This window comes from Numida meleagris, chromosome 9, assembly GCF_002078875.1.
Source record: "Numida meleagris isolate 19003 breed g44 Domestic line chromosome 9, NumMel1.0, whole genome shotgun sequence".
Lineage (NCBI taxonomy): Eukaryota > Metazoa > Chordata > Aves > Galliformes > Numididae > Numida > Numida meleagris.
The window spans coordinates 1733417-1748825 of NC_034417.1; the positions used below are offsets into that span (position 1 = coordinate 1733417).

The 15409-nt window shown below is 52.3% G+C and overlaps 4 protein-coding genes across 6 annotated transcripts in view; 3 read left to right on the forward strand and 1 right to left on the reverse strand.

The window, feature by feature from the left end:
• The window catches only part of ARID3B (AT-rich interaction domain 3B), a 30214-nt gene extending 26297 nt beyond the window's left edge, over positions 1–3917 (reverse strand). The window contains exons 1-2 of one of the 3 annotated variants that reach the window (XM_021407169.1): positions 3578–3917; positions 683–1350 (exon numbers count right to left, since the gene is read on the reverse strand). In XM_021407169.1, the coding sequence (XP_021262844.1) occupies positions 683–1350; positions 3578–3830 (921 nt within the window). In that variant the 5' untranslated portion in view covers positions 3831–3917. Of the gene's footprint in view, positions 1–682; positions 1351–3442; positions 3471–3577 lie in introns of those variants that run through there. The other 2 variants (XM_021407168.1, XM_021407170.1) reach the window with 2 other exon arrangements.
• On the forward strand, positions 3822–5903 carry LOC110403650 (actin, cytoplasmic type 5). Its single transcript, XM_021407172.1, has 2 exons — positions 3822–3951; positions 4371–5903. The coding sequence occupies exon 2, from the start codon at positions 4379–4381 to the stop codon at positions 5507–5509; it is 1131 nt and encodes a 376-aa protein (XP_021262847.1). The 5' UTR covers positions 3822–3951; positions 4371–4378; the 3' UTR covers positions 5510–5903.
• Positions 6748–12137, forward strand: UBL7 (ubiquitin like 7). The gene is made up of 11 exons (XM_021407229.1): positions 6748–6901; positions 7049–7268; positions 7479–7598; positions 8211–8293; positions 8413–8497; positions 8930–8987; positions 9685–9818; positions 10242–10291; positions 10765–10932; positions 11060–11182; positions 11582–12137. Exons 2-11 carry the CDS (start codon positions 7085–7087, stop codon positions 11717–11719), a joined length of 1143 nt encoding a protein of 380 aa, XP_021262904.1. The 5' UTR covers positions 6748–6901; positions 7049–7084; the 3' UTR covers positions 11720–12137.
• SEMA7A (semaphorin 7A (John Milton Hagen blood group)) overlaps positions 12291–15409 on the forward strand; it is a 33770-nt gene continuing 30651 nt past the window's right edge. The window contains exon 1 of the mRNA XM_021407228.1: positions 12291–15124. The gene's annotated coding sequence lies outside the window, so the exon portion shown is untranslated. The remainder of the gene's footprint in view (positions 15125–15409) is intronic.

Consider the following 15409-nt stretch of genomic DNA (forward strand, 5'->3'; position numbering starts at 1 on the left):
TTTTTTTTTAATTGTATTTAAACCATGCAGTCCTGTGGCTCAATTTCAAATACAGGCTGTAAATGTCTCTGAAAGTCTGATCAAGCTAGCTCTGTAAAAACACGCTGCACAAATGCTGTATTAACTGAAATACCTGTTTCTAACAGAGGAAAGAATTACTGATCTCTGCCTTGTTACCCAGAACACAACACTAGCCAGAAATCCAGCCGAAGTCACTGCAGCCAGGTCTTACACAAAGGGGTGATACAAGGTGTAGGTGAAACAGCTTGAGGGAGAGATCAGCAGGCAAATATCTGCACCAAAATAAACAGAACACCAGCCCCATTCTGAATGGCACAGCAGCAGTGAGATAGAAGAGAAATTAGTGAAGAGACACAATCCTCCCTCCACCTTTGCATAGAGGTTCTTACAGATTCAGGCTGATCTATTATTAGCTAGAAATCTGTGTCTGTAAAGCAAGCTGAGCACTTGAAAAAAAGCAAGCTGAGCACTTGAGATCTCTTTTTTATGAGAGAAAACCTGGAAGAGAACAGCAGAGAAGTCCACACATGCCCAGTCCTTGCCTCTTTTCTAAGGCATTTCCAAATAGCCAGGGCTTGTAACAGGCCACTGGGCGACAGAAATGCTCAGTCTGACTGCAGACAGCCACTCTTACTCAGAAGGAAATAACGTTAGCACCGACCTGTTTGAGCTGCTCGTCCAATCTCCAGTTCTGGCGTCCAGACGGGGAGCCGGCATATGGCTGCTTAGTAGTGTCCTTACCCTGTTCTTCTTTGCCCTGCTGTCCCCGCTGGTGCCCCGAGGCCGGAAGAGGATTAGAGGTAGAGGCCACTCTTTGGTTGTGGTGGGCAACTTTGGGAGCGTGAAAATATTTCAGAGCAGAGCAGGATTCTTTTCCAGTCACATCGGCACCATCCTCAAGATCTCCTCCTTCCAACCCCGCTTCCTCTTCCTCCTCATCTTCCTCCTCTTCCTCGTCCTCTTCTTCCTCTTCCGGCTCTGAATTCATGCTGCTCTGATCGAAAGCCCGCGTGGCCCCGGCTGCGGGCGGGCCTCTGGCCAAGGGACCGACAGTGGAGCCGCCCGCCGCCCTGCCAGATGTGGCTGCCAGCACAGCCTGCTGCACGGCCAGCTGCTGCGTGTACAGCAGCTGGGCTTCTCTCATCTGCCTCTGCTGTCTCTCCCTGGAATCCATCTGCAGAGGAGCCTGCTGCTTCTGCTGCTGCTTCTGCAGCTGCTCGACCACAGCTTCCAGCTTCATCCCGCAGTTTGCATGGCTGGGAAAAGAGGGGGGTGGCTTTGGCTTTATCAGGATGAGTTCAAGCCCCGACCTTGGGAGATTGGCAGAATCTGAAAGATAGACAAATATTTGTCCGTATGAATATAAAATGCTTTCATCTTTTCCCCAGGAAGAGGATAAATAGAGTGCAAAGCCAATACTCTTTCCTGTGCAGGAGACCGTGAAACAATCAGCTTCATGTTTAACAGCCTCAGGCTCCAACTTGCATTCAATTTTCAGACTGTTTAATTGTATTTTCAAGCTGAACACATTTGCTATAACCTCACTTTCGTATACCCCAAAGACAGCATCTGAAAATGCCTCGTCCCCGTCCCGGCAACTCATCTACTGTCAGAATCCTCCCGTGCTAAGCTATTACTTTTGAAATACTGGGTTTAACTGTAGGGTTTACTTCTTCTGAAAACACTACCTTAAAAGGAGATAACTGGGGTGATAATCTTGACCATATTTCTATTAAGAAACGTGCAAGCCCTCTGCGTACCACTCATCTCTAAATTCTTTTATTTTGCTACTTTACTACATTCTCGATGCTTCTAATGTCTTAAACACTATTTTTAGCCACTGCTTCTCCCAAGAAGAGCAAGACAAGAGCAAAGGAGAGATCACTGCAGCCTGAAACACAGTGAAGCACGGAGCAGCTCCTGCCCCTGGTTCCAGAGCGGCCAGTGGTTTCCCTTTGATTTTCCCAGCCAAAGGACCCCCCAAAGTGCTCCCAGATCCCTGTTGTGAGGCAGCAGCAGGCTGCTCTCGGGCAAATATCACCAAAACACAGCACAGGGAGCAGCACAGCTCTGCTCTACAGCTTCCAGCAAGATTACTATGCCTTTATCACCAAACACTGAGAGCAGTACACGCGTGCAGGACCTGCTGACAAAGATGGTCTTGCTTAGCTTCTGGCTTTTTAATGTAAGAAGATGCTCAAGCAGATCTCCCTCGCTGCCCTTCAGGGTTCATGGGTATCAAAATACAGCCGGGTGGGAGAAACAAAGGCAGGCAAACCACAAACAAGCCAGGGAGCCTCCTGGCCACCTCCCCCCGCGCTGTTTACAACAAACACCGTGTCAAACCAACCCAAACCAAGCACCTGAAAAAGAGACTGCTCTGCTAACATCCATTTTCCAAAGGGGTATATTTCTTCCTAAAACAAATATCCCAGCAGGCACCTATTTAGAAGCTTCCAGCCTCCCTTCGGTAACGTAAAGGCTTCTCCCAGGCGCTCTGAGAGATCTTCTTGTGCAAAGTGCTTCATCCCTCAACTCTTTCTTTCCTCTGCTCATCATCAGCATGAAAAACCTCCCTGACGTGTCTGCATTTTTATCTCGCTCACAGCACGACAGCTTGCGAGTGCAACAGCAGAGAGTGGATTAGCAGTTAGCAGCAACAACGCATTACCTGGCAGCTGAATGCAACCTCAGGTTTCTCAGGCACAATGCAGCACCTGGCCCAACCCCACGCTCGTTTCCAGCAAAGCCACCAGGCTCAGGAGTGCATGTTGCAAGAGTAACCATAAAGGGGGTGCAGCCTGGGTGCCTCATGGTAACGAGTGAGCCGATCCTGGGCAAGCAAACACAGCTCGGGTGCAGCACGCCCTGGTATGCGGCCGCCCTGCGTGTTCCCGACCTGTGACAGGTTGCAGCAAGATTTATGCAGAAATGAGGGCTCGGAACCCTGCACCAACCTCGAGAGCTGGAGCCTGGATGGGGAAACACGCCCTGAGCAAGCAGCTGAGTTATGGGGGAAAGCAGGCAGCTTTAAGCCAAGGAGGAGACGCGGGTCTGGAAATAAATAATCGGGAGGAAGCCGGGGAGGGCTGTGGCGTGGCAGCACCGCGAGTTTTCACGCCCCATTTGCGGCTATTTGCCGAATTCCCGGCCGAGGTGGGGGTGTCTGACTTTCAGGCCCCGGCACGCCGCCCTTTGTGGGGGCTTGGAGCGCTTTAATTACAGCCCCTCATCAGAGGGACCGGACCGCGGGCCGTCCCAGCGAACCTCTCCTCGCAGGCCAACAAAGCTGGGGCGGCGACAACGAGCCCCGGGCCCCAAAACCCCGGATCCGATCCCTCCAGAATCACCCCGAGGGGCCGGGACCCAGCGGCCCCTGCGCACCAACGGCACCCAGCCCAGCTCCACGCCACTCAGAGACCTTCAGAGCCCCACGGCCACAGCCTTCCACCTCCGCACCCGCCTTACCGGCCTCCCCCCGCCCCAGAACGGCCGTAACCGCCCTCCCCCCGCCTCAGGATCCTCCCAACCTCCCGGTGAGGCTCGGGACCGTTACCTGCAGCGGGCCCCGGGCGCGGTGGCTGCCGGCCCCCTTTGCGCGGCCGCCTCAGCTCTGCCCGCAGCGCAGCCCAGCGTAGCTCAGCCGCTGCCCGCCCCGGGCCGCCCCGCCTCAGCCCGGCCGGAAACGGCGCGCGGGGGGCGGTGCCCAGTAACGGAAGCGCTCGCCTCACTTCCGGGTATAGGCCCAGCAGCAAAAAGGAAGGGTGCAGCCGGAAGTGAAGAGAAAGAGGCGGGAGCGAATGTAGCATGATAGCCAATGAAGTGACGAAGTGAGCGGCCGCTTCCGGTTCCGGGGGTATAAAAGAAGGAGAGCGGGGTGGGGCTGACCACTTGCGGGTGAGACAGCAGTCGGGCGTCGTTGTTGTACAGGTGAGGGCTGAGGTGGTGTTGGGCCTTTGCATTGTTCTTCGCGTTCCTGCTGTTCTCTTTGTTTCTGATACCCTTAGGGGCGTGAGGGAGAATGCCCTGTACTGAGGTCGGTCTTTGTTCCCTCGGGTGTGGGAGGGAGGGGCCGCATGGATGGTGGGGCTGCCTCACATCCCTGAGGGGAGGGAGGTGGTGGTTGGCCTGCTGCTCCTGGCGTCCCTTTCTTGGAGGAGGGGGATAAGTAACTATAATAGCTATTATTCCCTTTTCTCTCACCCCTCTAGGAGCATGTTTCCAAGTCATCTCAGGGCCCTCCCTAATGTATTATCTTTTTCCATATTTCCAGTGCATGGGCGTGGGTGTCGGGCCCCTTGATGTCCACTTGCTTAGTGTAACCTCCTATTTGTCCCCTCTCACCCCAGGCCAAATCATGGCAGATGAGGAAATTGCTGCTCTGGTGGTGGACAATGGCTCTGGTATGTGCAAGGCAGGCTTTGCGGGGGATGATGCCCCCCGGGCTGTGTTTCCTTCCATTGTGGGACGCCCCCGGCATCAAGGTGTCATGGTGGGTATGGGGCAGAAGGACAGCTATGTGGGAGATGAAGCCCAGAGCAAGAGGGGCATCCTCACCCTGAAGTACCCTATTGAGCATGGCATCGTCACCAACTGGGATGACATGGAGAAGATCTGGCACCACACCTTCTACAATGAGTTGCGTGTTGCTCCAGAGGAGCACCCTGTCCTGCTCACTGAGGCCCCGCTGAACCCTAAAGCCAACCGGGAGAAGATGACCCAGATCATGTTTGAGACCTTCAACACGCCAGCTATGTATGTGGCCATCCAGGCTGTGCTGTCCCTTTATGCCTCTGGTCGCACCACCGGCATTGTCATGGACTCTGGGGATGGTGTCACCCACACAGTGCCCATCTACGAGGGCTATGCTCTGCCCCATGCCATCCTGCGTCTGGACTTGGCTGGCCGTGACCTGACTGACTACCTCATGAAGATCCTGACGGAGCGGGGTTACAGCTTCACCACCACGGCTGAGAGGGAGATTGTCCGTGATATCAAGGAGAAGCTGTGCTATGTTGCTCTAGACTTTGAGCAGGAGATGGCAACAGCTGCATCATCCTCCTCCCTGGAGAAAAGCTATGAGTTGCCAGATGGGCAGGTGATCACCATTGGGAACGAGCGCTTCCGATGCCCTGAGGCAATCTTCCAACCCTCCTTCCTGGGCATGGAGTCCTGCGGCATCCACGAGACCACCTTCAACTCCATCATGAAGTGTGATGTGGACATCAGGAAGGACCTGTACGCCAACACCGTGCTGTCTGGGGGTACCACCATGTACCCTGGCATCGCTGACAGGATGCAGAAGGAGATCACAGCGCTAGCACCCAGCACCATGAAGATCAAGATCATTGCCCCACCGGAGCGCAAATACTCTGTCTGGATCGGCGGTTCCATCCTGGCTTCCCTCTCCACCTTCCAGCAGATGTGGATCAGCAAGCAGGAGTATGATGAGTCTGGCCCCTCCATTGTCCATCGCAAGTGCTTCTAGAGGGGCTGCTGGCAGTCACCGGGGGCGTCCCCACAGGGGAGCAGGCATGGGAGGAGGTGTTGCAGGCTTGTCCTTGGGAGCAATCCCTTCAGCTTGGACCAGTATTGTTTGACTGTTACTTATTATACGTTCTAATTTGTTGAGGTACTGAGTAGTAACATACAGTGTGCATTTTAATGGCCTTGCTCCAGTTTGGACCAGTTTGCGACTAGGTTTTTAGTGGAGAGAAAAGGCAGCCTGTTGGCTGTGCTTCTGGGGCAGAAAGTAGATGAGGAGTTGTTCACGTTTCCTATGTAACACTAACAGGATGACACTAAAGTAGGTTTGTCACCTTTAGGTTTGTCACTACTGACTCGTTTGTAGGAAAACAAATAAACTTAGGCTTAAAAGTGTATGACTCTTCCTTGCTTTCTTTCAGGGTGGGTGTGCTTCAAGGACTGCGTGATATGAGGTCTTAGACTCAGTCCTGGACTTCAACTGTCTGCTTAGGAGTTTGAAACTTAAGAAAACAAACTTTGGGTGAGCCAGTGCAAACCACGCAGTGTCACTGTGTGAACTGGCTGCGTGCAGACCATTTTAAGGACTGTTAAGGAGAAAAACTTGACTGGTATGCAGCTCTTGCAGCCCTTCTGTACTTTCATGGTAACTTGGCTTTATTTAGAACCTCTTCCTGTCAGAAAAGTTAGCATGCTGGCACAGGTTTTGTGATGAGAGGAGCCTCTCCTTTTTTGGGAGAGGGTGACAAGATGTGGCAGCAAGTATTCCCAGAGCTTGCTCAGCCTAAGGAAGGGGGTCCTTCTTGCTGTAGCAAGTTTGTGCTGTCCTACAGAGCCCTTCCTCAATAAGAAGAGCTGGGGGATGGACAGCAGTCTCTGGTGTAAGCGGTGACAGCCCGTGTGCTTGCAGCTCTTCATATGGGAAGTGAAGGGGATGCATCCCCATGGGATACTGACCCTGCGGCCCAGGCTCGCTGGGAGCTCGGCGCTGCCCCTCCTGTGGCTCAGGCTCCGCTGCGAGCCTTGCAGTCGCTTATTTTTTTTTTCCTGGGCCTCCTCCCTTCGCGGAGCGGCGGCTCGGCGGCTCCACGTTCGCTCGTTCCTACGAACAGCAAATGAACGGGTCGTGCCGCGCTCCCGCCTTTAAACCCTCAGCCGGCCGCCCATTGGCCACCGCATCGGCAAGCCGGCCAATCGGCGGCTTCCTCTCATTTCCGCGCCTCACCAGGCGGACTCCATTTCCCGATGCTCACCGCGCTTGGGGGCGCACTTCCGCTTCCGGCGCGTCGGGACGATGCCGGAAGAGTGACTCCGAAGGGAGACCTGACCCGGGGAGCGGGCCGGGATCCACTCCTGCTCCCCGTGGGTCGTGGCGGCCGTCTCTCCGTGGCTTTAGGTGTGTGCGAGAGGGCCTGAGAACTCGGGTGGGAGCCTGGAGAGCGTCGCCGTGCGTTGCTCAGGGCTCCCCGGCGAGCGCGGGGCCTGAGGTTCCTGAGGTGCCCGGAAGGCTGCGTCACCGCGCGTTGTTTTCCTCCCTTTCCAGGCCTCTGTGGGTCTGAGGTCGCTTCTGCGGCCGGAGATGGCCGTGTCCGAGTGGCACATCGCGGTGAAGCTGGCGGACCAGCCGCTGGCCCCCAAATCCATCTTACGCTTACCGGAGACGGAGCTCGGGGAGTGCCCCCTGGGCGGGTGCAGCATCTCCCACCTCAAGCAGCTGATCACCGGCAAGCTGCAGGAATCTGTCCCGGACCCTGAGCTCATCGGTAGGTGCACAGGTTGTGGCCAGGTCCTGCTTTCCTCTTAGTGCTGCTCTGCTAAGGGAGGGAGCAAACCCAAGCTTTCTGAGTCTTTGCCCTGGGGTTTTCCTGTGCTGCCGACCCAGAGGCAGGCAGAGCGATATCCCTAGGTGTCCTCAGTTCTTAAGGACCACAGACCCTTCCTGGGTGTGCTGTCTACGTTCATCTTTTTCGTAGATCTGATCTACTGTGGCCGTAAGCTGAGGGATGACCAGACGCTTGATTTTTATGGCATCCAGTCCGGCTCCACTGTTCATGTCCTGCGCAAGTCCTGGCCCGAGCCTGATCAGAAACCAGGTGTGATGGAGATTGTGCAGTTTACCTTGGGTGTGAGGAACCACTGCTCTCTGTGATGTGTTTCTAGGAGAATGGCATGGGGTTTGAAGGTGGAACTGATCTGTTTGTTTGCACTCCACCGTTCATAGTGGTGAATGGACATTACGTTTATCTTGCTGATGGCAGAGGTATGGAATGAATCACATCCTGTGGAGAGTGAATATCCCTTCCTTAAGTGGTTCTGACCAATCTTAGTGTTCCTAAAGAATTAGAAGCCAAGTGTCTCATTAGTACGGCTAGAGGCTTGTATATGCCTGATTACAGATTTAAAATGTCCAGTTTAGAATTATTTCAGTACATTTCCTTTCATGTGTGCAGGAATATACCTTTATATTTTTGTATGTCCGGAAGCTGGGAATGTGGCCACAGCCCTTGGTGGGCAGTTGCTTGTTAAGCAGCAGTAAGATCACTGGGACAGTTGTGATCTGTATCCTTCCTTCCCAGACCAATTGAATTTAGAAGGATTAAAGAATCATTGCTGCTGCAGCTGGGAAGTCCAAGGAGGGTGTAAAATGGCTAGTGAAGCTGACAGAGGGAGAACCACGTTTTGATCTGCTATTTTTCTTCCCTCAGAGCCAGTGGACAAAGTGGCAGCGGTGCGGGAGTTCCGTGTCCTTCACACAGCCCTGCACAGCAGTCCTGCCTACAGGGATGCAGTGAGTGGGACTTTGCACGTAGCCATCTTGGTGTCTTCTGTCTGACCCCTTTCTAAAGAAAGTCCCTCAGTTAAACTTTGCTGTGTGACACTGCTGATCGATTCTGATTTCTCTGGTAGGTGTTCAAAATGCTGGGGAACAAGGAGTCATTGGATCAGATCATTGTCGCTACTCCCGGCCTCAGCAGTGACCCAGTTGCTTTGGGTGAGTTCAGAGGTGGAGAAAGCCAGATAAGAGTGACTTCAAAATAAAACAAATACTTCAAGATAAGTTGAACACTGAATGCTTTTTGAAAGCGTTTAGTTCCTGACACGTGGGGTGTGATCGCAATCTCCTGCAGCCATCTGGGGTGAGCTGGGTGCTAGGCTTGATCCTGCCTTACAGTAGAGCTGTCTGCACTGGGGCACAGCCTGTGGGATCTGCTGGGAAAATCCTGCGTCCCGGGGGTGTGGCTGTGATTTAGTCTATCTAAGAAGGCACAAAAGATTTCTGAGAACAATAATAGAGTATTTATGGTGTCTTTTCATGACTCATTTCCTGAGAAACAACTAATTTGCTTTTTTTCCCATGATTGGACTGGCTCCTATGTGTCTCGTATCCTGTCTCTTACTGGTCATGTTTCCTGGTCTCTCCCAGGCGTCCTGCAGGACAAAGATCTCTTCTCAGTGTTTGCAGACCCCAACATGTTGGACACGTAAGTTCACATAAGCTGGCACAGTGACTAAGCAGTTCCTTTGTTGTAATCCTGTATAGGCCACTTCCTTCTGGGTGGGAAAAAGCATTCTGCTGCTGATTGCCAGTACAGGTACACCAGGACAGAGATCTGGGGAAGGACTATTCTTCCTCAGCAGCAGAAAAGAAGGAGCTGATGCTTTGATAAGCATCTGTTGAGTTAATGGAAGGCAGGCTCATCCTCACCTCCAGATCTGGTAGCTCACAGCAGGGAGTTGCTCCATGAGAGCACGTGGGATATGTGTACAATGGGAGGGCCAGCATGGGATGGAGAGCCCTGGCTTGTCTGGCTGTGTGGGGGTGTGTTTGGTTTTGGATAGCCAAAAACAGTATCTGATGGAGATGGTGTTGGCTTAACTAGCAGGGATGGCTCTGCCATTTTGGTGATGCACTGGAACAGGTTGCCCAAGGAGGTTGTGGATGCCCCGTCCCTGGACGCATTCAAGGCCAGGCTGCATGTGGCTCTGGGCAGCCTGGTCTAGTGGTTGACGACCCTGCACTCAGCAGGGGGGTTGAAACTAGATGATCTTTGAGGTCCTTTTCAACCCAGGCCATTCTGTGATTCTATGATTTCTGCGTTAAGTTCTTTGCTAGCATCAAGCCACTCCTTCCTTAGTTTCTCTGTGTACACGATTTGTTCTTCCACCCCTTCTCTCCAGGTTAATTCCGGCTCACCCTGCGCTTGTGAATGCCATTGTCCTTGTCCTGCACTCGGTGGCAGGCAGCACCCCGCTCCCAGCCCCGGAGACATCCTCCCGTGGCATGTCCTCTGGCTCCTACCGTGACATGCCGGGTACGTTCAGCCTGCCACCAAGCAGATGTGGGGGGACCTTCAGAGATGACATGCTGCACGATCTGTTACAGACAAATCTGTGCTTTACTGACACAGGGCTGAAAAAGAAAAGAGGTCTGGGTACCTGAGCTAGGAATGTACTTTGTAGTTTGATAGATTGCACTCAGAGAGGCTTGTCTGGTACAGCTGAACCTCAGAGCCTCTCCCACCTGCACTTATATCACCAGTGTTGGTAGCAGATTGCTGTGGCTTCTGTTTTGCACAAATGATGGGCCTGAACTGTCTTCTGTTGATCTGTTGCAAGTGAACTTGTTGGTGCTGAGCCTGCCTGTGTGACCAAAGCCTCCACAGGTTTCTCATGTGGTCCCCAGTTCTTGCCAGCATCTAGTGTTCTGCATCTGCTGAGTCTTCTTTCTGTTGCAGGTGGTTTTCTGTTTGAAGGTCTCTCTGATGATGAAGATGACTTTCACCAGGTAATTCACAGGCTGGTTTGGGTGGAACAGCTATTTTGGATTTGTGGTAATGATTTTAACTTTGTAGCTCTTGAAGACTCTTAACAGTTTTCTGTATAATCTCACCAGCAGCATGAGCATCTGTGGCTCATTAGGAGTCCATTAAGATACTGTATTAATAATTGAGGTATGCTTGAGTGCTAAACCAGGGTCACAACAGAAGAAGGAAGCACAACTCAGTAGCAATTACCATCAATGTAAACACCTTTTGTATTCAAACTGATCCAGAGCCAGAGTTGTGCACGACTGATGTTCTATTGTTTCAGCAGAGGGCACTCCTTACAGAGCAATGTCTGATTGGCCCATGTTTCTTTTTAAAAACTCAATGTTTGAGTTTCAAGAACTGCAGGGAAGGGATCCCTAGCAATAAGCACACGAGCCAGATATTAATGGAACATGGCCACCAACACCAGGGGTCTGTTTTCTCCATGCAGAGCACAAGGTCAACGCCATCCAGCAGCACTTCTGGTTCCCGCCCAGCTTCCCTCGGTTACTCTGGGGCTGCTGGACCACGACCAATTACCCAGAGTGAGCTGGCAACTGCGCTGGCACTGGCCAGCACCCCAGAGAGCAGCTCCCACACACCGACCCCTGGTACCCAGGTACAGCAACAGCTGGGGGTGTTCTGCCCTGTAAAGCTGGCACTTGACTGAGTGCAAGCCCTGTGTGGACTCAGGTTCCTGCAGCAAGTGTTCTTCTGAGCCATATACAACTTGCCTCCCTCTCTAGGGTCACTCTTCTGGGACTTCCCCTTTGTCATCCAGTGTCCAGTCAGGAACACCCATCACCAACGACCTCTTCAGCCAGGCCCTGCAGCATGCCTTGCAGGCCTCAGGGCAGCCCAGTCTGCAGGTCAGTATCTCTACCTCTTCTTTTGAGAACCTGTGAAAGCTCCTTATCTCACTCAGCACTGCAGGATGGAGGTGGCTTTCCCAGCTGCCTTCTGTGGCAGGACATTAGGCTGGAAGGGGCGTCAGTGCTGAAGAGCCTCTGTTAGGAGGCATGATAGATGTGTGCAAAAGGACTGGCTGGAAGTGGGAGAGATGAACTGGTGGGTTTAGGGTGTCATCAGCAGGACTTAGAACTTTCAAGACCTGTTTGCACATTTAGAATTGCACTTGTGAGCTAGAGAGGTGGGAGACACCAGCATGGTAGGGTGGGCTTTGGAAAAGGCTGTTTTCTTTCTTTTTTTTTCTTTTACTGCTTGGGTTCTCGCACCTACCCTTAGCTTCTTTTGTTTCCTGTCTGTAGAGCCAGTGGCAGCCACAGCTTCAGCAACTGCGAGACATGGGCATACACGATGATGAGCTAAGTCTCCGGGCCCTGCAGGCTACTGGAGGGGACATTCAGGCAGCTTTGGAGCTCATCTTCGCTGGTGGGGCTCCCTAGCTCTGGGCCAGAGGGGCTGGACCACTGTGTGGCACTGACATTCCTCGGTCTGGGACTCAACCCCAAAGCTCTCTGGGGAATGGAGCAGCTGAGGTGGCTGCTCCTGTCTGTGCAGGTGGGTTGTGTGCTCCTGTTTCAGAGCACGGAACAAGCTGAGGACAGTTCTTCCAGCTCCTGTGATCTCTCCTCAGCCTTCTCCCCATTCTGACCACCGTTATCGAGACCTCAGGGCTTTGCTCAGCACAAAGGGAAATGCAGCTCTTATGTGCTGGGAAGATGCGGCACAGTTCTGCAGTCTTAGATCTGGTGGCATACTTATGCCTGCTGTTTTGTTCCTGCCCACCTGGCATGCCTCAGGCTATCTCCTTTTGTTGTTGTGGTGCCCCTGTGTTTGACTGTATTAAATGGACTGTATTCACTTGCCTGTTGTTTGGGTTGTGATCCATGCTGTCTTAGATTCCAAATCTGTGAGGCAGTGCGTGCTTGTTGCGTCGTGGAACCTGGAGAACGTGGTCTGCCTGTTGTAGGACTGCTATTTCAGCAGAGGGCGCTCCTCTTACAGAGCAAGATGCTGGCTATGCCATGAGCTGCCAGAAGCCCACTGTGTTGGAAGTGAAGCTGATCTGCCCAGCCTTCCTCCTGTAGTTAGGCCTGTGAAGAGCTCATTGTGCTATAGACGCTTGCTGAGAAGGTGGCCCAGAGAGCATCACGTCTCCTTTCTAGCAGAAATGTTTCTATATTCTGTTGTCTTGGGCAAGGCTGATGCAGTGCTGCAAGAACAAAGGTGCAGGAGTTCATGGCAACCAGAAGGTGACAGTAGAAAGATGACAGGCACAAACAGGGTTGAGGCAGGTGCTGAAGATTGCAAGGTGCTGCCAATGACTCAATGGGAGAGGTGCATTGTTTCTGACACAGTGGGCTGGTCTGTTGACTTGCAGCTAATATTTTCCAAAGTGTCTTCTAATTCTGAGTGCCATGTTTGAGGTTCCCAGGAGCTGCCTATGAAGGCAATCAAATGCACTTGCCTGTAATTAGTCGGTGGGGACTGAGAGAAACTGGAGCCAGACCTGGCGTCACCCTGAATGTACCATCAAGACTGACAGAGCATGAAAATGGGAGCTGGTTTGCCTGAAATGCCACCATGTGACACTGGAGAAGCTCAAAGCAGAAAATGGTCCCTTACCTTCAGGCTACCTGTGCTCCCCTCTAATTCCTTTCAAAGCACAACTGTTGTCTACTGGTACGATCTTGGCTATCGCACAGCAAATGCTGGATTGTTCTCTCCAGGATGGCTTATTGACTGGTAGATTTTAATCCTGTCTCTAGAGGATTACAGCTCCCAGGAGGAGAGGGACTGTTTTTATTTTTCAGTACACAGAGGATAAGATCTGATGACTGTGTGGCTTTCCTAACTTGATACACCCTTCCTGGTTACTTCCCTCATTACCTGTTTTGGAAACCTATTCCACATGATGACTGTCATTTTACACGCGTGGAAACTGATTACTTGATTCCCATCCCTGCTGCCTTCGCTCCTTGCTTTGCTGGGAATGGGTAGCATATGCAGAGCACCCTCCCTCCCTTTCCCGCTGTGGAGACAAGCCCTGCTGTCAGCCCTCAATCCTCCCAAGGCTAACTGAGGATTAGCTGTATCGCAGATGTCGTGGTGATGCTGGAGCTGGGAGCCACAAAGCTCCCCCAGCCCTGCGTGGGGCTGGCAGGGCTTGCTTTGGGACTGCTTGCTTGCCTGTGCCCTGTCGAGTCTCAGCTCAGACTGGGAACAGCTTGGGGCTATCGGTGTCCCCAGATGGTCTTTCTTTTGTCTTCCCTTGTTCTTACGATTTGATCCCTTTGACTAATGTGTTGTCTGAAGTATCTTTTTTTCCATTCTATGGGCTACTTTTGCTTCTCCCCGTGTTCCCAGAGAGTTGAGAATTGGCCGGATGCTTTCCGTGGAGAGAATGTCTATTTCTTTCACAAATTAAGTTACTTGGCTTAGAGTACCACATCAGACACATTCGTTGAAGCAGCTATAGCAGATAAGAACTTGGCAGTGATGTTGTTCACAACACGATTGATGCGTGCGCTTCACTTCCCTCATCTCGCCTGCCTTTGCCTAGAATAGACGTGTTCAGCAAGCAGGCAAATTTAGAGCTGTGGGGAAGGGAGGAGAGGCTCTGCCTGGTCCCTGCAGTGCTGGTGATGGAGGAGGAGGAAGGGGAACTTTGATGCAGGAGGCTCTTGGAGGAGACCAGCTACACAGCAGCCAGGTGAGCGCTGCCTTCCTGGCTGCTCTAATTGCCGAGCACCTCCTGCCTCCCGGCTTTGAGATGAAAGCCATGCTGTGTGCAGGGAAAGCTCAGCCTCTTCTCTGAACCTGTCCTGGCTCTTAATAGCCACTGGTGGGGCCTGTATCCAAAGACAGGTATCAAAAAAGAACTGGAATACTCTGCAGAATGCTGACATTCATCTCTTAGAAAGTGGTTTATTTGAGCGCCAGTGGCTGGAGCACGACAAATTCTGTTTTTTAGGAGCAAATTGCAGTGTGCTCTCTCTCACCTGCATAGTCCCTGGGGACCTGCCTTAATGTCGCTGTTCTGACACCTTTCCTCCTGTACCAGCTCTCATCACCACATCTGTGCTTGGGTTAGAGGTGCATACACTTTGCTGGTGCTCAGCAGGTTTGCATCCTGCTTGTGTACCTCACCTCTGTCACGCGCTGTTCAGCAGCCAAGCATCTGTGGCCTGAGCATCATCCCGGCTGTCCTGCAGTGGCAGATGGAAGGTGTTTGCTGAAAACATTTGTCTGACCTGTTAGGAAGGGCGGAGGTCAGGAGCCTTTCCTGACGTAAGTTCCTTTATTAGGGACTTTCTGCTTCTGACTTCAAAGAAATGCCTGGTTCAGTTCCCCCTTTTCCTCTAATGGAACTGACAGGGGAAGCAGTAACAGTGGGTTTTTTTTTTTTCAGCAATAATAGTAGCAGCTGTTTGGTACTCGCATGTTTTGGTAATCTTGTTATTTGTTCCGGTGCTTGACCATCAATGCTGCAGTGTCATATGCACGTGCAGCAGGCTGGGATCTAAGCTCTTCACCATATGTGGCCTTCTTTGGCCTGCTTTGGCCACCCTGATGGCTTTTCCACCACCTGCCTTGTTTCTCTTTGCCTAAGACAGTCCTGAGCTGACTGTCCCTGTGGGGATCCAAGTGCTGTTGCAGGAGGATAATTTTCCAGCAGGAAGGTGAAGTGGAGACAGAACGGAATCTCCCAGACTTCTGCTATACCCCAGCCCATGTGATGCCCAACTTCATCTTCGTCTGCTTTCACAATGATGCTGGAGTCTTCCCACGTGTGAAGTGAACACAGCCAGCAAGATCCCTCCCAGGAGCAGAAATGCACATTTAAGGTATTAAGTGTTTCTGTGCGGACATCATGCTTAAGTGGTTTGTTGGATCAGATCTTATACCTCCAAAGTTTAGAGCTCTTCAGCTTTCCTGGCTCAATATGACTCGTTCTGGAGTGAATTCCATTCACCCTCCCACGTGCCTCTCCCATATTTCAGAAGAGATCTTTCTTCCTTGCTCCCCAATCCAAACAGGCTCTGAGCGTCCACTGCTTGCAGGGCTCATGTAGAACTGTGTTGCTAAAGGAACCCTGCTTGTTGTGCCTGTCTGTGCTGAGCTGGGGGAAT

Excerpts from the sequence above, each read along its gene's own strand:
- LOC110403650 (XM_021407172.1), top strand. The coding sequence starts at position 4,379 with ATGGCAGATGAGGAAATTGCTGCTCTGGTGGTGGACAATGGCTCTGGT.
- UBL7 (XM_021407229.1), top strand. The coding sequence starts at position 7,085 with ATGGCCGTGTCCGAGTGGCACATCGCGGTGAAGCTGGCGGACCAGCCG. Across the intron at positions 9,819-10,241 it reads CTCCTACCGTGACATGCCGG|GTGGTTTTCTGTTTGAAGGT; the intron begins GTACGTTCAGCC and ends TTTCTGTTGCAG. Across the intron at positions 11,183-11,581 it reads CAGGGCAGCCCAGTCTGCAG|AGCCAGTGGCAGCCACAGCT; the intron begins GTCAGTATCTCT and ends TCCTGTCTGTAG.